The 21,252-nt window shown below is 43.4% G+C and overlaps 1 protein-coding gene across 1 annotated transcript; it reads left to right on the top strand.

Annotated features, from left to right (window-relative positions):
- Positions 1-8,855: 8,855 nt before the first annotated feature.
- Positions 8,856-11,018, top strand: LOC125939502 (olfactory receptor 2B6-like). Its single transcript, XM_049654960.1, has one exon. It carries the CDS (start codon positions 9,490-9,492, stop codon positions 10,609-10,611), a length of 1,122 nt encoding a protein of 373 aa, XP_049510917.1. The 5' UTR covers positions 8,856-9,489; the 3' UTR covers positions 10,612-11,018.
- The last annotated feature ends 10,234 nt before the right edge of the window (positions 11,019-21,252 follow it).

The raw sequence follows: 21,252 nt of genomic DNA, 5'->3' as shown, positions 1-21,252 counted from the left end.
AAAATAAACATTAAAGAAATTTTTAAAAAGGAAGAATGAGTATGTATAGATGGGAATTGACAGTGAAAGGGGATGGGCAGAGGTATGAGCGTGCCCATGTGTTTGTGCTCAGCAGTATGTATATGCGTTACTGGGGGTGCATTTATTAGAATTAGAAAGTATACATGTAAACTAGTGTGTTCCTTCGGGCCCTTTTATATTGTTGTTATAGTATCACTTCCTTTCACTTTTTTGAAAGACCATTCTGCACCTGTGCTGCTGTTGGATGCCCAGACCCAGATCTGCAAGTATATTGTCACATGCTATGTTACATGAACATAAGGGTTAATCATTGAGAATGACTTAATATATTTTACTTTCATGATTATTTTCCACAAGTAACAAAACAATTTCAAGATGTGCAGTTATTATGAGGGAAGAATTGTGAAGCCTGAGGACATGTGCCCATTTGTCTTAAACATGACACACAGTGATGGTCTTTGGAAATATGCTTTGTCTCAGTGAGTGTATTTTAAACATTTTCATTTACAACTGGACTTTCAAAAAGCCCATTACAAATCTCAGCCTCTTTAATCTTCTAGAAGGTAAAACATCTATGCTGAGGCCACTAACTTACCCGCCACCAGGGAACCTCCTCTCCCTGACCCTTATCCCCATGTTGAGATTCAGCTACCCTGTCATCAACATGCAGGCCCAGAAGCTGACTCCTTCCTCAACACCATGCACCAGAACAGGCCAGGAGGTTGGGTTGTTTTTTTTTTTAATTTGAACATCTTAAGATATTTTTATTATTTATTTACTTAACTTGAGTATATTTGACACACAATGCTACACTGGTTTCAGGTGTACAAGTGATTGGACAAGCTAATACGTTATCCTGTGCTGCCCCAATGCATCACGGTTACAGCATCACTGTATGTTCTAAATGCAAATACCATACGATTTCACTCATGCATGGAATTTAAGAAACCCAACAAATAGAGAGGGGCAAGAGAGAGAGAGAGAGGCAAACCAGGAAACAGACTCTTACCCACGGAGAACACAGTGATGGGAGGTGGGAGGATGGGGGAACAGGTGATGGGGATGAAGAGGGCACTGGTCCTGAGGAGCACCAGGTGCTGCATGTGTGAAATCACTGTGTGCTACACCTGAAACTAGTGCTAACGCATGTTAAGTGAAATTTAAAAAAATCTTGGAAGAAGAAAATAAATAAATGCATCACGTGAATTTATATTAATAAGCTAGTGGACTAAAAGAGTTAACTAGTCCGTGAAAGAAATACTTTTGAAATTATGTGTGCATAATGATTACACATTTAGAACACAGATATAAGTGATTAAACATTTAGAACATAGATATAAATGTTTATTACTTCCAAGAGCCAAATGTTTGCCATTTTCTAGTAAAAAGAACCACTAAAATCTCCAGAAGCTGACTGTCGTTTATATAACAAATACCCTTGGGGAAAGGGGTTCTGCCGGCAGCTCAGTGGGTTGAGTGTCAGACTCTGGGTTTCAGCTCAGGTCACGATCTCATGGTTCTGGGACCGGGCCGGGACCGGGCCGCCCCCCAAGCCCCCCCCACCGCGTGGGGCTCAGAGCTTTCAGCTCGGGATTGAGTCTCTGTCTCCTGGCTCTCTGCCCCGCCCCCACACTCGCGCTGTCTCTCAAAATAAATAAGCTCCAAAAAAAAAAACTCCTTGAGGAGAAAAATCACTTCAAAATTATGGTTGAGGAGCTGAAACGGTATTTACGTACATGAAACATCAATGTCGCCGAATCCTCATTTATATGGTTTCTCAAAAGCCACAGACTGAGCGCATCATATGCTTCTAGCAGTTCTTTCTCTCTTATTTACCTGTTTGTGTGATACATTTCACCTCGGCTCCTGACACTCACGTCTCAGGAAAACTGCTTCGCGACGAGCCTCCGGAGCCCTTCTGGTCCACCCGCTCTGGCTTCTGCGGGACCCCGCGGTCCCCCACCACTGAGACTTCTCTGCAGACGGCCCTCCCTCCTGCCCGCAGCGCCACCTGTGCCGGCGCGTTTCTCCGCATGCGCAACGACCCGTCCCAGCTGCTCCTGCTTTCCACCCTCCCCACCAATACGCCAACAATTCCGGACCACCACCATCTCTAACAACAATCTCCTCTTTATCACAGGAAAAGCTTCCATTCACCTTGTGGTGCCCCGTAGACAGATTGGATCAGAGAATCTGGATTTTAACGGCAAGGCTTCCTTTCTGAGCCTGTGGGATTTTTATTGAAGTGTTTGTTTTTGTTTTTTGTTTTTTGGGTTTTTTTTTTTTTGTCTGAGTTCACTCGTGCGCAGGAAAAGAATGAGCTTATTAAGTCGGGTCAGGGTGAAAAGGGGTGTACGGTTGTGTGGCCAGCTGCCGGAGGCCCCACTGCCCAGGCTCCTTGTTTGCAGATCCTGATTGACTTACGTAGACCGTTTGGGGCATCATGTCCTTCTCAAGCTGCACTTTTAACTCCACTCCTGTTTTCACCGAAAGAGAGCAAACCCGTGACAGTCTAGACGCCCCTCCTTCAGTAAACGCAGAGCCCAGGCGCACTCTCTCCGGGACAGCGAGGGACAGTGACTTGTTTCTGATGGCCGTGGCTACAGGCATCTTGCGATCAGAGGAACCACAAGCCCCTTCCGACCACAATATTGGTTATTGATAGGCTGAGACCAGCACAAAACAATAGGAAAAGGACCTGGAAAGGAGTGATCAATAAATATCAGTTAACAGCTCTTCAGTCTTGTACTCTCCTCCTATTTGGATCCAATATGTGCTTATTATTTTCAATTGTTCTAACACGAATTCTTACCTAGTCAGTAATTACATGCCCACTTATGCTTACATCTGAATGGAAAATCAATCACCCGAAAATATGGGTAAGTTAATCCTTTTTTGGGTCTTTATAATATGGAAAAAAAACATGACTTATTTTTTCTCTGCATACTTATAGAAAGTGTGACACACATCATTTTTTTTTTAATGCTTATTTATTTTGAGGGAGAGTGTGAGTGGGGGAGGAGCAGAGAGGAGAGAATCCCAAGCAGGCTCCACGCTCAGCAAGGAGCCTGACCCAGGGCTCGAACATACAACCCTGGGATCATGACCTGAGCCAAAATCAAGAGTCGGATGTTCAACCGACTGAGCGAGTGGGTGCCCCTATTTTTTTTTTTCTTTTTGACACAAGGCTTTCATGGTGGTAACTGAGCTGAAGCTGTCATTGCCAAAAGGCATCTAGTCTATTCATTGTGTTTGGAATTACTCTCCACAGGAAACTGTGCTACTATTAACCTGGCCAACAATGAATTTAAAGTAGTTGACCTATGAAATAAAAATATCCTCCCCAATGTTTCCTGAATAAATACAAGCTGAAATGTAGCCATTGGCAAATGGCTATCACTGTTTGCAAGCAACATAAAATATTCTTATAAAATACATTTCTTCATTTGTGAAATAGTTAAAAGGTCATAATAGATACAAAATAAGACAAGAAGGCAAGTACACTGAATGCCTGTGTGTTTGAGAGATTCATAACAAAGCATAGACCTCCTGACCAGTGCCTAACATTTGGAAGAAAGACATAAAACTGCAAATACAAGGAATAAAAGAATCACTTTTCAGGCAAAAATGACCTGGACACACTGAGGACCAGACCAGACAGCATCATCTCTGAATGATGGAAGTCAGGTCACTGGCTCCCAGTGATATACATCAGGAATAAAAATGATACTACATACTACGTTTTTATAACTGTACAAATCTTTGTTGAATAAAAAGTTGAGATGCATTTTTTGAGCTTAGCACACATTTTTCTATTGTTTTATCCTCATAAGCTGCAACATAAACATTTTTAAAAGAGAGTTCTGATTAGGCACAGTAAATTGAACAAAAATGTTGATTCCCATTCCTTTCTAAACATCATAAAAATTACATTACATAAAAGCTGATGTGAATCTATAAGGACAAGCAGGCTGGAGAGGGACCGACAGCCAAGAACAGACGGATAAACTTTTGGAAGATGTGAGACGAGAAGGATGGGATGAAGCCAAGGAAGGGGGGTAAAGCTGCTCTCAGAGGACTGGCGAGGCAGCTGGTAGGAGCCAGAACTGGAGCCTCAGGGCTGCCTGGGGAGCAGGCAGGTGTCAGCAGGATGCTCAAGACAGAAGGGTTTAGAAATGTGCCCTAATGTTTATAGCAGCACTTTCAACAATAGCCAAATTATGGAAAGAGCCTGAATGTCTATCAACTGATGAATGGATAAAGATGTGGTTTATATATACAATGGAATACTACTTGGCAATGAGAAAGAATGAAGTCCTGCCATTTTCAGCAATGTGGATGGAACTGGAAAGTATTATGCTGAGTGAGTGAAATAAGTCAGTGAGAGAAGGACAGATATCATATGTTTTCACTCATATGTGGAAGTTGAGAAACTTAACAGAAGACCGTGGGGGAGGGGAAGGGGAAAAAATAGTTTCAAACAGAGAGGGAGGCAAACCATAAGAGACTCTTAAATACAGAGAACACACTGAGGGTTAATGCGAGGGTGGGGGAGAAGGGAAAGTGGGTGATGGGCATTGAGGAGGGCACCTATTGGGATGAGCACTGGGTGTTGTATGGAAGCCACTTGGCAATAAATTATATTAAATAAAGAAATAAAGAAATGTTTCCAGCAGGCGGTTCGTGACAAGATAGAGAAGACAGAGGCTGACAGGTGTCTTGTGTGGACAATCACATCGTTTCACTCCCACTGTGCCTTCTGCTGCCCCAAAGGTGTGATAGAAGGAGAAATAAAGGCTAATGTAAAGGAGATAGGAGCAAAAATCTATGCTGAATGTTCATTTTGGTGGCTCGCCCTGAGGAGTATAGATGGGCAATGCTCAATAGCTTGGAAGAAGAAAATTTAGATCAAATTTGGGAGCATTTGTCTTGCTCCCTGTCTAGGTGGCTACGATCTTGGGCACGTTCTTTGATTTTTCTGAGTTTGGGGACTGCCATCAGCTAAATAGGAATAGTTAAAATGTGCTTCCCTAATTTATACAGTGGCTATGATTACCAAATGAATTAACAAATATCTTATGTTTATTAAATACCTTGTATGATAAATATGAGTTAGAATGAAGAGCCATTATGGGAGAGAAACATGTAAAAATCATTTTAGAAAGATGAATTTTCTGACTGAATGAAGTTCTTATTTTTCTCAGAATAGTGAGCATATGTAAGGAGTAATTTTACCTAATTCATAATCGATATTATAAAAATCATCTGAACGACCACTAAGACCAGGTCTTATTGGAATGGATTTAATTTCCTCTGAGGTGACTTTGTGAACTTGCCCAAAGTTTGTACTTGGTTGGAAACTTTATCTTGGTTGCTTCTGAGGTTGTCTCACTCGCTGGTCCCTCTGGCTCTTCTGTCCCGGGCATGTTGGTGGCAGACGTTAATTATGCTGAGTCTCAGAGGCTTACATGGAATCACAGCATGCAGACTCAGGGGAAAGCGCTGCGGGGGGCTGCGGGGCCTGGGGATGGCCATAACTGGGAGCCGGTGCCTTGACCCTTCAGTAGGTGAGGGAGCGGGGTTGACGCTGCACAGAGCCCAAAGGAAACCCAGACAGCAGACCAGGGTCTGGGAGTCACGTCTGAGCCTGAGGTCAGTCTTCCCCAACAGCCCCTCTCTGTCCCAAGCAAACAAGCTGATAGATTTTACAGCCCAGCACCAGGTCAACAACGCAACGGTTTGGGGAGGGAAGGAGAGTCAAAATCAGAGGGAACCTTGCTTTGCTGCTCCATACAGTTGGGGAAGGAAGCATTCAGGAATAGAACTGTAGAGTAAAAAAATAAATAATTAAAAAATATTGATTTCACGCCACTGACATTTTTGTTTGCGAAAACAATGTTATTAAGAAAAGTGTATTGGGGTGCCTGGGTGGCTCAGTTGCTTGAGCCTCCGACTTCGGCTCAGGTCATGATCTCGCAGTTCATGAGTTCGAGCCCCGTGTCGGGCTCTGTGCTGACAGGTCAGAGCCTGGAGCCTGTTTCAGATTCTGTGTCTCCCTCTCTCTCTCTCTCTCTCTCTCTGCCCTCTCCCACTCCTGTTCTCTCTCTCTCTCTCTCTCAAAAATGAATAAACATTAAAAAAAAGAAGAAAGAAAAGTGTACTGATGTAGGATTCAAATCATATATTATTCAAATCTTTGCTTCTAAATTTACCAGATTTATGTGCTTGGGCAAGTCCTGTAGCCTCTTGGTGCCTGAGTTTTCTCTGTTCTATCATTTAAAAAAGTATTCTTACTTTAGGGGATTATTATGAGAACAAATGAAACATACATGTGAGGAGGGCTTTTATATGCACAAAATCGATTATATATACATACACAAAACTTATATACATTTATATATTATGGAAAGTTAGATACGAACATTCTGGTATTTGCAGATCCTTGTTATACATTATTCTGTTATAAGGAAAGCTATGGAGAAATGCAATTGTTTCCTATTAGTGTTGTTTACCTTTGGGACCTTGTATTTTCATTTAAATATGGTAAGATGTGCCTTTTCCCCACTCCTCTAGACTGAAATTGTGATTTACATTACAAAGTTTGTAGATAATAAGGTACTGATTTCGTGTGGGAACCAACTGAGATCTGAAAGGCCCACCATTCAAACAAATCCAAGACTGTTTAGAACAAGGGAATCTAGTACATGGCATCCAGGCATGGCATCAGGCCGTAGGGACGATTCGTAGACATCATATTAAGAAGAAATATCTGAAGTGAATCACAGGAGAAACGAACACCAAAATATGGCAATAAAACACTTACAATGTTTGCATTACGAGTAATGTGGGCATATTTCACTCTGCCCTGGCTTCTTGGTCAGGGAGTAGAGAAGCAGCTGGTGTATCTAGTTCTGCGGTGACGAAATATCAGCGAGACCCACGGAGGCCATGAGTGAAAGGAAATCATAATGTCAAGATGCTGGAGTGATCTAACCCACCACAACCCCAGAGGGAAGCATTTCAGAGCTTCAGGCTTTAACTGAATTCCAATTAATTAAAAGGCGGGAAATACCCATCGTCTAAACTTGGGTGTAGAAGTCACACCCTTACTCTTAGAGAGTACGTATTCAGTCCAGTCGGAAAAGGGGCCAGGTACTAAAACAAGGATATAAGTAAATACACACACATATATATAGGTATATGCACATAAAATAAAATGTATTGTGTGTCACAGGAGAATTACAAATACACTGTTCTGGAGGGTCAGTAAAGAGGGTGGGGCATACTTAGGAACCTTTTTAACCTGAGATGATGCTCACAGGACAGAAAGCAGTGGGTGTTCCCACAAAGTGGGAAGGAGAAGTGGGCTGGATTGTGGGTACGTCCGGATGGCTGGAGCCCTCGAGTCTAAGGCTGTGTTGTGATATAGTGTGTGGAGATTCACTGAAGAATTCTGAGCTGTGCATGGTCAGGTCTGAACTAAGGAAAGACTTCTCCAAACGTGCTGGGTCTCTATGAAGGTGAGAACTTGTAAGTGGGGAGACCAGCTGGACAGCTAGAGACTATGGAACATGGAACTATATTCTGTGTCTGCTGTGATATGTTTGAGTAGATACAGATTTCATGGATTGATGTGACAGACAGTGTGAAGGAAGAACTGGTCCCACTTGACAGCCTGGGACACAGGCAATTGCAATTCACAGATAAGGGTTCTGCTCTGGGCACTGAAAGAATTGTGGTTCTGTCCATAAAAAACAGACGCTGTGAGTGCGAGAAGGAGTCAGGTCTGGATTTAGTGATTCTGAGGTCTGGGCTTGAAGCAGACACGTTTCCCTGCTTTCTTTTGCCTTCTGTTATTCCCCTCTGTCTGATTTCATAACCCAGTGACAGCAGCATAGGACCCAGCCACGCAGGCACATGGATCCCACCAGTGGGGGGCAAGAGGAGAAGGAGGAACAGAGGGGTTCCAGAGTTGTCCTCCTGACCCATCACCCACTGATTGCAAATATCACATACTCTGTGTACAGAAGTTAAGAAAATTCCAGTACGTTAGGGAATTCATGAGTAGGGAAAGAAATAATAACTATTAATAGCTACTGAATTATCAACATATGAAAAGAATTGAGTTACATGTGCCATTTACACTGTATCACTCTGTCCTATGAGAAAATTATGGTCCTTCTAAAGCTGAGAAATTGAACCACAAAAAAAGATGATGTGACATCTCCAAAGTCACACTCCTGCAAAATGGAATGGTCAGGTTTGAAGCAAGAAGGAAAATGCCTTTTATAAAATAACTAGAGAGAAATACAACACGAATTTGCCATAAATGGGAGCAAAACTGAAAGGAATTTAGGATTTTAGGGAATGGAAAAAGTACTCATTGGATTTTTTTTTAATTCCGCTATAGTTAACATGCAGTGTAATATAGTTTCAAGTCTACAACAGAGTGACTCAACATTTGCATACAACATCCAGTGCTCCTCACAAGTGCCCTCCTTAATGCCCATCATCCATCTAGCCCATCCCCCACCCGCCTCCCTCCATCAACCCTCACTTTGTTCTTTGTAAGTTAAGAGTCTGTTTCCTAGTTTGTCTTTTTTTTTTCCTTTTGCTCATTTGTTTTGTGTCTTAAATTCCATATGAGTGAAATCATATGGTATTTGTCTTTCTCTGAGTGACTTATTTTGCTTACATTCTACTCTCTAGCTCCATGCACATCATCCAATTGTTGCATAATAAAGAGCTGTGTGATCTGGATGGGAAGGTGCAGGTGCACCAGGAGGCAGGAATGTGTGACAGTGAGTGAGAGAGGAGAATAAAGTTGGGGGGGGTGTAAATTTAAATGGCTATCCTGAAGGGTTAGAAATTCATATTTAGCCCTGAAACTCAGGGAGCCAAACATCTGAACCTCTTTCTGGATGCCTCCCTCAGAGGTAAAACTTGCCTCACATTTATCCAGATATTTTTCAAGTAACATTTTTTTCAGCAAGCGAGGTTTTGAGGATTGTTTTGTGTGTATATCATCCTGTTTGAACTTTTTGTTTCTTCCCTCTATTTAAAAATTTTCTGAATAGGATGAGCATTAGGCTGGGAAGGGGTGAGCGGCGTCCTAAAAGTGCAAACTCCCATAACGTAAAATCTGTGCAGGGCAGTTCCCAGGAAGACTGTGACCGGGTCAGTCTAAGGAAGGTCATCACCTGCTGACCTTCAAGCTGACCTCTGTTTGACTTGTATTTGGGAAGCTCCACCTCCTCCCCACTCTGCTTTAATCTGTACTCCATTGTTGTCATTAAATATTCATAACATGTACAGGTGATGGAAGTTCTATGAAACTTTTTGGAAGATACAAAATCCCGAAAGGGGTGAGTAGCTAACCAGACAGCACCCACAAGGGAAGCCACAATTCCTATTTTGCTGGTGCTCTCCTTATTCCTCTCTCAAGGATCTTTCAGTGGTACATTGGCAATGTTGACTCAACGTGTCACCATAATCAAGGTGCAGGTGCAGATCACAGCAGAAATGGGAAGCCCAGCTCACCACCTCTTGTCCCTACTTCTCAGCAGCTCCCTCTTACCACTGACACCCGTGCCTGGCAGTGGGCACTTAGAGGTTCCAGCTAGCACTTCACCTGTCCGTGACAACATGTGGATCAACAATCAGAGCTCTCGAGATGACTTCATCTTACTGGGATTCTCCGACCGCCCCTGGCTGGAGACGCCACTCTTTATAATCTTTCTGGTGGCCTACATCTTTGCCCTATTTGGGAATGTGTCCATTATCCTTGTTTCCCGCCTAGACCCCCAGCTTGACAGTCCCATGTACTTTTTTGTCTCTAATCTGTCTCTACTGGACCTCTGCTACACTACCAGCACCGTGCCACAGATGTTAGTCAACCTTAGGGGACCAGAAAAGACCATTAGCTATGGTGGCTGTGTGGCCCAACTCTACATTTTCTTGGCCTTGGGTTCTACTGAATGCATACTTCTAGCCATCATGGCCTTGGATCGCTATACTGCTGTTTGCAAGCCCCTGCACTACCCAATCATCATGAGTCACAGACGCTGCATCCACATGGCCACTGGGACCTGGATCAGTGGCTTTGCCAACTCCCTTGTCCAGTCCACCCTCACCGTGGTGGTCCCACGGTGTGGACACAGGGTGGTGGACCATTTCTTCTGTGAAGTTCCTGCTCTTTTGAAACTAGCGTGTGCTGATACTCATGTGAATGAGGCTGAGCTCAACGTGCTGGGGGCACTGCTGCTTCTGGTGCCCCTCACCCTCATCCTGGGCACCTATGTGCTCATTGCTCGGGCAGTAATGAGGATCCGCTCTGCTGAAAGTCGCTGGAAGGCCTTCAATACCTGTGCTTCACACCTGCTGGTCGTGTCCCTCTTCTACTTCACAGCCATCAGTATGTATGTCCAGCCTCCCTCTAGCTACTCTCATGACAGGGGGAAGATCATGGCTCTCTTCTATGGGATTGTCACTCCCACACTCAATCCATTTATCTACACACTGAGGAACAAGGACGTGAAAGCTGCCCTGGGAAGGGCACTGACCAAGGAGTTCTGGGTCAAGACAGGATGATCTCTGGAAAGGAGACCCACAAAGCAAGGAGGGATGTGTCAGCCTTTCAGGGAAGATGCTGGGCATGAAGTTATGAGACAATGCTGCATCATGTGTCATGAAGTTCACAGATGGAGCAGGACCAGAAAGGAGCAACAAGTCTGGGTGACCTCAGAGCTGTTTTCCACTTATGAGAACACCTGTCTTACAATACGAATCCCATAAGGTCATGTCACCTTCCTCCCCAACCTTGGCTACTAGTTAACCCTAACTGCTGGCTAACTTAGTTTCAGAGGGGAAATTGGTGCAATAACTAGGCAAAAATATATTTAGAAAATATATTTGGCCTGCATTATTTCTAAATGAATCCCCCCAAAATTAGAAATAATCACGTATTTAAAAAAACAACAACCATGCCACTGCCATCTTGAGTCGACTTTAATCAACACATATTGACACCATGCAGTCATCCTCTGGCATTTGGTGACCAACTGTGTCACCCATGAGGGCCTTGGACCCAAAAGCAAGTGAACACAAGAGGCATTGAGGTCAAAAGCATCTAAAATAGAAATATGCAAAGGGAAAAATCCATGAAAAAATTTAGAGTCAGTGAATTTAAGTACACATTATTTTGGTCTGAAACCCAAGTCCGTCTTTGTTATGATAAACAACAATGAGGTCATTGTCAATGAAACAGAAGTTACTCAGGGCCAAGAGACAAAACAAAGCACAGTGAACAGTGGGAAATATTCTAAGTCAAGAAAATGTACTAGTGACTAGAGAGTTTGACAAAGTAGCTTCTTTCACCATGTGAACGTGTCCTGCTTCAGTGTGGGAGTTAGGGGAATACGATGTTGAATGCAAAGCCTTAGTTCATCTATCAGACTTATTTTTTAAAAAATGTTTTATAACTCCTGGCTATAAATTGTTTCACACATACATTTTAGTCAAAATAGAGTGAATTCAGCAAAAACTCAATGCTATTGCCTGAAGTGAAAATCAAATCTCACATTTCATGAATGGGTATATATACCCCCTCAACGGAGTCATGTGTGCCTTTAGGGGACAAAATTCATCATCTTTGACTACAGTTCCTTTGCCACTAAAAAGGAGTGCTAACATTTGCCTTAATTCAAAGGTGTGTGAAATTATGTTCTTCACAGGACATTGAATTTAATTTTAATATTGTAATTCTGTTTCCTATAAACTAAATCTAGATAATTTTTTTAAAGTTTATTATTTTTGAGAGAGAAAGACAGAGCATGAGCAGGGGAGGGACAGAGAGACAGGGAGACACAGAATCCGAAGCAGGCTCCAGGCTCTGAGCTGTCAGCACAGAGCCTGACACAGGGTTTGAACTCATGGACCGCAAGATCATGACCTGAGCCAAAGTTAGACGCTTAACTGACTGAGCCACCCAGGTGCCCCAAGCAAATCTAGATAATAAAAATTTAATTCTAAATTCATAGAGCTCTAATGCATTTTCAGTTTGAAGATTTATAAAATCATGGACTAAGCACTTATTCTGACTTATCAATACAATTTCTATGTCATTGTCTCCCTTTTAATACCCATTATTGAGCTTTCTGTATAAAATTATCCTTTCCAAAGTCTACCCATCCATAAATACATTTAATAATTTTTACTTATTTCATTTCAGTTCTTTGTAGTTATTTTACACTAATGGATCAGAGTCCCTTAATAATATACACTCCAAGGTCTTAATCAACATGAATAATTTTCTGAGAATCCTTCAGTGTATTTTACAAGGTTCTTTAATTTGGGGAAATAAATACACTGACTGACTGAATTCTAGAATCTGGATTAAACTGGTATATGGCTGGGAACATTAAGGATGTATCAGGTTCAATATCCTGTCAGAGATTCTGAAAATTTGGAATTGCAAATGTTAATGATAACACAAAACATGCATAAAATCTCTCCCCGGAGATAAAATACTCTAGTAAATGGAGATTACCACATGCCATGGAGTACTTCCTAGGACCCTCCTCCCTCTCCCCCTCCCACATATCAGCATCAATCCTGCCATGGGGTATTTCCTTGGACCCTCCTCCTTCCCCTCCCCACATATCACCATCAATCCTGCCATGGGTATTTCCTAGGACCCTCCCCCTCCCCACATATCAGCATCAATCCTGGACATTTCTAGCTCAGCATATTAAACTTCATTAAAAAAAAAAAAAATTCACAACCCTAAGGGCTGTGTCCTGCAGTGGCTTCTGTTTGAACACTTTATTGTGTTCACTGCCTGTCAGGAGACCTCCTTCCCAAACCCCCCTGTAATATTCATATTTTAATGCCTTACATATCTGCAGATTTCTTTACAATGCTTTTGCATGATAAACATTTAGTAAATACACTAACATAATTAGGTCAAGATATGGCTCTTTTTTCCCTCCCCGATGCCCACTGCACTAACCCCCTTCCTGAAGGGACAGTGTGAGGCTCTGCTCCTGTTAATGATGTACCATGAACACATCACTGTCCGTGGCCCAGCTGTAAGTCAGATGAAGGTGGAACAGGGAGGAAAAAGCTTTTGCAAAATAAAGGCTCCTGGTTATACAAGGGAAAGACAGTCTGTTACCTCAATGTTTCTCCTTGGTTTCTTTAAACCACTAAAAAACTTTTTGGTTGCAGTGTTTCTCGAATTCATGATTCATTTTAACATGGAACCTCAAATCAATACTATCTAAAATGTAAAATGTATCCTAGTATGTATTAAGAAAAAATGTTTATGGGATTAATTTATTAATTCTAGTAAAGCGGTATATCTCTCAGAGGGTATTTGAAGTCACTAGACAAAAATGCTACATCTTCTTGGGTTTGTTAGTTTTGTTTAAAGGTCTAGATAGACTTAAAAATAACTGAACATTAAAACAACTATTTTGTATTGAAATGATCAGGGATATATTATTGTGTGAAAGTTGCATACATTTTTAAACAAAAACATGGGTTTTCAAAAATATTTAGTGCTGATGTGAGAGGCTGTCCCCAAACCCTAGGGATATATTTTGATTTATCTTCAGTATTATAGATATAGTAGAGCAAAACCCTAAGATTTAAGCAAAAAAAGAACTCAATAGCTACTTGCCGTTTGCAACTAAGTGGATGGAAATAGAGAGTATTATGCTAAGGGAAATTAGTCAGAGAAAGACAAATATCATATGACTTCACTCATATGAGGACTTTAAAATACAAAACAGATGAACATAAGGGAAGGGAAGCAAAAATAATATAAAAACAGGGAGGGGGGCAAACCATAAAGGACTCTTAAATATAGAGAACAAACAGAGGGTGACTGGAGGGATGGGGGGAGATGGGCTAAATGGATAAGGGGGCTTAGGAAATCTACTCCTAAATCACTGTTGCACCATATGCTAACTTGGATGTATTTAAAAAAAAATAAATTTAAAAAAAGAACTGAATATTTAATTTTACAAATGTAATTAATACTTCTTCATGAATTCTGCCTGGTATTTTACAAGTTTATTTATTTAAATACATCACTAAGTGAATTATCGTATGTGTATTGCCAAGCAGGCAAATCAATTTGGTGCAGGGTTAAAATCAAGATTAAAAAAGAAATCTTTTTAACATTCATGAAAGTATCACTGAAACATTAGTGAATTGGTTAAATATTATATTGTAAAATTTTGCAAATATCAGTAAGTCATTAAATAGAAAAATGCTTTGTGATATAGAAAGAACAGCAGGCGAGCACATTCAATAGGTAAAAATATTTACGACAAAACAAAGTCATATTATTGTTTTTACAGAAGGAGAACTAGACAGTTAACCAACAGAGTCAGGAACAAATCAAGGTTTCCCTCTGATCACAATTTTTATTACTGTTTTGGATTAACCACCTGCTATAGACTGAATGTTTGTGTCCTTCCAAAATTCATACGTGGAACTTACTCTCCATGCGTTAGTATTTTGTGTTGGGCTGGGCTCCGGTGCCAGGCTGAGACCGGGTCGAGCAATGTTCCCTGTTGACTCAGCCAACCCGGTGGTTCCCCCTCCCATTCCCCCACTTTCAAGGGCATACGAAAGCCTTGTCAAGGCTGAGAAAGTTAATTCCTGAAGCCTGTGGTCTGCAGGTGTTGGCAGTAATGCTACCTCCCTTTTTCTACCCCGAGTCAGATAGAAACAAACATGGGAATTGTGTTTAGTTAGCAATCTATCAACAAGGTCTTGTGACCCATTCAGAAAGTTCACAAGGTACACAGAACTAAATGTTTTGGCTGTCAGTGATCATGTGAAACCTGTTTATTCTTAGAATGACCTGATCCATAAGAGTCTTATATTATAAAAGATTGTGTAGAGCAACAATAAAGCCGTCACTTGGGCCATCAGCCCAGGGGACCTTCCTGTTCCCAAACTTTCTCTTCTCTCTTTTTTTCTTGCATTCCCCTACCCTCAGGACCCTGACCTCGGTGTTTGTCGCGCCGGTCGGTCGCGACAGTATTTGTATGTGAGCTTTCGGGAGCTGATTGGGTGGAGAGGGGGAGACTGTGGATGGGCTCAGAGCCCCCTGGTCCCTCCTCCCATGAGCAAAGAGCACAGTGAACACAGCTGTCTGTGAACCAGGAGGCCCACACCACACAAGGGTCTCCTGGCTGCTTGACGTTGGAACTGCCAGACTCCAGAACTCTGATAAATAGATTTCTGTTCTGGATAAGCCACATCCTATCGTATTTTGTTATAGCAGCCAAACAGAATAAGAATAAAAGAACACCCATTGCCTTAAAAGAATTAGATTATTAAAAATGCGTAAACATTATAAAACAAGGAAGGCAGTGGCATTTTAATTAACTGTTCCAATAGTGAGGTTTCACTTATGTTGAAAATGTTCATTCCTTTACTCAGTGAATAGTTATTGATGTCACATGTATGTAAGCCACTGAACTAGAAGAGGCAATCTGAATAAGACATTGGCCCGTTCTCAAAGAGTACAAATCTAGAAGAAAACAGAGATGTGAATAAATAAGGACACAAAGCTGAGAGTCTAGAAAGACTCTAAAAGGTAAAGGCTGTAAAGGGTGAGAGACGACGTTGTGAAACAGAGACAATCATCTCTGGATCCTGCAGAGGGCCAGTGTCCAGCTGAGTGTCCAGCAGCACGGCGGTCGGCACCAGCCCGCAGGAAACCGTCCAGGCTGAGGGAGTGGAGGACACGGTCCCCGAGCTTGCACAAGGGCTGGGGACGCTGTGACTTCCCCGCAGCCAGACTTAAACGTAAGGATCATGGACACTGGGGTCGGCGCCCCAAAGCCCCAGCCGGGGCAGTAATCACCGTCAGCCATTCGCAACGGCCCTGGTCTCACCTAACAAATCCTCAAAAGAGCCAGCAGTATCAGATCGTTTCCGAGTAACTTCCAGAAAAAAAGATGAAGACCTTTTATAGGGATATAAATATATCTACCTTCTAATTACATCGGGACCACGTGACTCGGGGAAATCAAATGTGAGTGTAATAAGTGTCTTCAAAATTCCTGTCTTCTGGGGGCGGGGCGCGCTTCCGGGCTGCGGGTAACTGACGCCAGTGCCTCAGGGCGGCTGCGGCGCGCAGAACCTGGGCGCCGAGAGAGGCCTGGCCCCGCGTGGGGTCCAGCCTGCTCGGCTGCCGCCGGGGAGCCTGAAGCGCGGGGCCATACACGCAGGGCCCAGCTATTTAGGCCGTGAGCGGCCGCGGCCTTGGCGGCGAGGCCTCCCAGGTGCCGGCTGGGGCGCTAAGGAGCGGAGCGCAGGCTGGGCCCGGGCCGCGGGCGGGATCAGAGGCGGCGGGGCTGGGGCGCCTCCGGTGGCTCAGTGGGTTAAGCGTCCGACTTCGGCTCAGGTCATGATATCGCGGTTTGTGAGTTTGAGCCCTGCGTGGGGCTGTGTGCTGACAGCTCGCAGCCTGGAGCCTGCTTCGGATTGTGTGTCTCCGTCTCTCTCTGCCCCTGCCCCACCTGTGCTCTGTCTCTCTCTATCAAAAATAAAATAAAATGTAAAAAATATATATATATTTAAAAATATATTAAAAAAAAAAAAGAGGTCGACGGTCCTGCTCGCGCGTGGAGGAGAAGGAGGCAGCCGCGGTGGCGGCTGTTTTCCTAGAGAAAGAGAGCTTCGTTCTGTCCTTCTCTTCTGCCTCTGATGCAGAATTTGATGCTGTGGTTGGATATTTAGAGGACATTATCATGGATGATGACTTCCAGTTATTACAGAGGAATTTCATGAACAAGTACTACCAGGAGTTTGAAGACACAGAAGAGAATAAACTCACCTACACACCTATTTTTAAGGAATATATTTCTTTGGTAGAAAAGTATATTCAAGAACAGCTGCTGGAGCGGATTCCTGGATTTAACATGGCACCTTTCACCACAACTTTGCAGCACCATAACAATGAAGTGGCTGGTGACCTATTTGACATGCTGCTCACGTTCACACATTTTCTGGCTTTGAAGGAAATGTTTCTGGACTACAGAGCAGAAAAAGAAGGCCGGGGACTGGATTTAAGCAGTGGTTTGGTGGTGACTTCATTGTGCAAATCATCCCCCGTGCCAGCTTCCCAGAATGATCTGCGGCACTAGGTCCTACCGCCAGGCAACGATATCTTTCTGGACGTCGCCAGCCCCATAGACTGGAAGAGGCTTTGGCTATGCGACAGAATACATCTTGGAAAGACTGGCTCTGTTCCACAACTCTTCACTGAAGTTAAGTATTGGTGGGTCAGAAGACAGTCTTCTGACCCTCCTAGGCCCCTGAAGCACCTTGTGTTCAGTAATCCTAGCACTCCTCCCCAAGTAGGCCCCTCTCTCTGGCCTGAGTCAGGCTCCTCTGGAGCAAGCCTGAGGCCCGCATTCCCCCAGGGACCCCTTCCCCAGCATAAATGTTGGTAGGTCAGCAGCATTTGGAAGAACCCACCAGCTCCAGCCCTCTTTGGCTCCCCACGTCCATCAGGCTTTTTGTGTGCTCACAGCTTCCTGTATGCATCAGTTTCGGTCCTGCAGCCTCAGAGGGGTTTTTACCTGTGTGGGAACATTTCTCTAGGGTGTTCCTTGAGCTGGCTGTCCTCTGCAGCAGCTCCCATCCCAGCTAGTCCTGGCCGTAGGAATAACTGAGAGATGCCCCTGACCTGAAGCTACATGTGAAAATCACTTCCTTGTCTTGCACTCGGCAGTCCCTGCATCACTCTGTCTTCTGCTGGTCCTGATGTAGTCTGTTTCCAGAATTCTTTTAAGCATTTTTAGAAAACTATTTTTATAGATGAATACTCAGGCTAACCTAGTGGCTATAATCTCGGAGCTTCCATGATTACCTACTTAAAGATCAAAGTATTATATACTGTGTGCTTTTTAGCTATTATCACTATCAAAGCAAAGATGCTTTCTACGTTGGTGTACCTAGTTTACTGGCCCCAATGAGTGTGTGTTTATGCTGGAAGTAGGCTAAAAGGTCTCCCTTTCTTACAGCATGTTAAGTGTTCGTACAGGTTTGCTAAAACGCTTTCTGTTTGTTAGGTTTTCTGTTGGAGTAGGGACTCTGCAGTTCCTTCCTCCTGTTAAAATCTCCCTACCAAGGCAGTGTTCCGCTGGGCTGGCTCAGCATGAGGAGGAGAGAGCAAACAGCTTTAATAGTCATATGTATGCTTTGATTTAGCACAATGTTTCATAGAAATTACCAGAAAACATGATGTCACATCTCTAGAAAGAAAAGACATAGTATTTCAATTCTCAATGTGTACCTTCCATATTTTTTTAAGTAAAAATAAGACTATACTTACAAAAAAAATCCTGTCTTCTGGAAAACAGTGTGGAGGTTACTCAAAAAATTAAAAATAGAACTATCCTATGACCCAGCAATACCACTGCTAGGAATTTACCCAAGGGATACAGGAGTGCTGATGCATAGGGGCACTTGTACCCCAATGTTTATAGCAGCACTTTCAACAATAATCAAATTATGGAAAGAGCCTGAATGTCCATCAACTGACGAATGGATAAAGAAGATGTGGTTTATATATACAATGGAATACTACTCGGCAATAAGAAAGAATGAAATCTGGCCATTTGCAGCAACATGGATAGAACTAGAAGGTATTATGCTAAGTGAAATAAGTCATACAGAGAAAGAAAGTACCATATGTTTTCACTCTTATGTGGATCTTCAGAAACTTAACAGAAGACCATGGGGGAGGGGAGGGGGGGAAGTTACAGAGAAAGAGGGAGGCAAACCATAAGAGACTCTTGGATACTGAGAACAAACTGAGGGTTGATGGGGGGTGGGGGAGAGGGGAGGGTGGGTGATGGGCATTGAGGAGGGCACCTGTTGGGATGAGCACTGTGTGTTGAGAAACCAATTTCTCAAAAATTGTATTAAAAAAATAAAATAAAACTCCTGTCTTTCCCCTACTTCTGGCACTTCTCCTGGGCCTCAGCAACCTTGCAGGTCACATTCTGAGAGGTCTGGATCACCTGGTTATTGGAAAGAATGAGACACTGATTTCCAAAGTCATATTTTATATGAATAAAAAATGTAGTATTTGGGTCTAAATTACTGAGTTGGGATTGTTACTGCAGCTAGCCCTAACCTCCCTTGAACAATACAGGTACAGCACACATAAAATCCCAAAAGTAAGGTAAGCATTATTGTGAAAAAGTGTTTAAACTTGATACCTGGAATAAATACCACAATTAGGTAAAATACCAGTATTCCCATTATACCCCATGTACACCTATAAGAAGTGCAAACCAATTTTGCTTGTGTGACACTTTACACTGATAACCATGTTTATAAACGTAAGCCAACACATGATTTTCTGAGTTCGGGTTAGCAAGTAAAAAACGCTTAAAGTTTTTGTGTAAATCCACGGCGTGGTTGGTGGGAGGGTACGTGAAGGAGAAAACGCTCAAACCAGCAAGCAAGCCAAAGTAGCATTCCTCATGTTAACTGAATCACACAATAAGTCCAGATACCCTCCATCCCCACCCAGTTAGGATCTATTTCTCTTGTGCTGAGAACTTGTAAGATCTACTCTTCAGATAGGTGGGAAGAGGGCAGTGGAGCAGGAAGGCCCTGGGCTGGCCACACCCACGAACACAACTACAGTAACTCAATCATTCTGAACACCCCAAAACGAACCTGAAGACTGTCAGGACAAGCTCCACAACCTAAGGTAGAGAAGAGGCCACAGCCAAGAAGGTAGGAATGCCCAGATGCAGTTTGGGAGAGAAATGGACCTTGGCCACTGGGATGGGGAGGGAGCTGAGGTCAAGGTCAAGGAGAAGGGCAAGGGAGGGGGTGGGGAATGATGAATCTCCCTAGCAACCATCCAGCAGGGCTAGAGGGGCTGGATCTCCTGACTTCTGGCAACAGCAGGAATTCAAGCCTGGAATGTTAAAGGAGGAGGCTGGGATCAGCCTGAGGGCACTGCCTTGCGCTTGGAGACACAGAAGGACAAACAGCCCAAGGACAGCGAGGAGGAAGCAATCTGAGAAGCTCCTGGGGTGCAGAGAGGGGAGGTTATTTGCTCATCTCTGTGCACATCCCAGAGAGGCAGCATTCTCAGAAAGACCCCACTAGGAACAGGACTTGGCCGGAGCCATTTCCCTCCTGTGGCCACCAGCAGCCAACACTCACCACCTAACTGGCTTCTGACCGGTGTGAGGTGATATTTCACTGTAATTTTGACTGATGAATGGATAAAGATGTGGAATATATATATATATATATATATATATATATATATATACACACACACACAATATATTACTCATTCATCAAAAGGGATGAAATGGTGCCATTTACAATTGACATGGATGGAGGTAGAGAGTATTATGCTAAGCGAAACAAGTCAGGGAAAGATGAATACCGCATGATTTCACTCATACGTGGAGTTTAAGAAACAAAACAGATGATCATAGAAAAACAGAAAGAGACAAACCAGGAAACAGATTCTTAACTGTAGAGAACAAACCAACCAATGGTTAACAGAGGGGAGACCGTGGGGGATGGGTGAATGGGGATCAAGGAGGGTGAAAGGGCGGGCCTAGGCAGGCTGACTCCATCTTGTTCCGTGTCCTTCACCTTGACCACGCCTCCTCCCCTTGAGTAACCTCCTGCTCACCTGCCTAACAGGACTGGGACCCTTCCCCAGCCAATCGGCTGAGGCCACAGCCATTACCTCACCAACTGCCCCTAGGCCCCAATAAAACCTTTGTCCTTTAGAAACTGGCTCTCTCTCCCCGGTATGTCACCGCTATGTCGGTGCAGGTAGGGGATTGAGCTCGGGCTAGCTCGAATAAAGGCTCTTTTGCTTTTACAGCGGACTCGACTCCCTGGCGGTCTTTGGGGATCACGAATTCTGGGCATAACAGAGGGCACTTGTGATGAGCACTGGGTATTGTGTGTAAATACTGAATCAATAAATTGCACACCTGAAATTAATATTACACTGTACTTTAACTGGAGTTAATTTTTTTTTAATATTTATTTATTTTTGAGAGAGAGACAGTGACGGAGCATGAGACAGGGAGGGGCAGAAAGAGGAAGACACAGCATCTGAAGCAGGCTCCAGGCTCTGAGCTGCCAGCACAGAGCCCGACGTGGGGCTTGAACCTACAAACTGAAAGATCCTGACCTGGGACAAAG

Source organism: Panthera uncia (assembly GCF_023721935.1).
Source record: "Panthera uncia isolate 11264 chromosome B2 unlocalized genomic scaffold, Puncia_PCG_1.0 HiC_scaffold_25, whole genome shotgun sequence".
NCBI classification, from domain to species: domain Eukaryota; kingdom Metazoa; phylum Chordata; class Mammalia; order Carnivora; family Felidae; genus Panthera; species Panthera uncia.
This window is presented reverse-complemented; position numbering and strand designations above follow the sequence as displayed.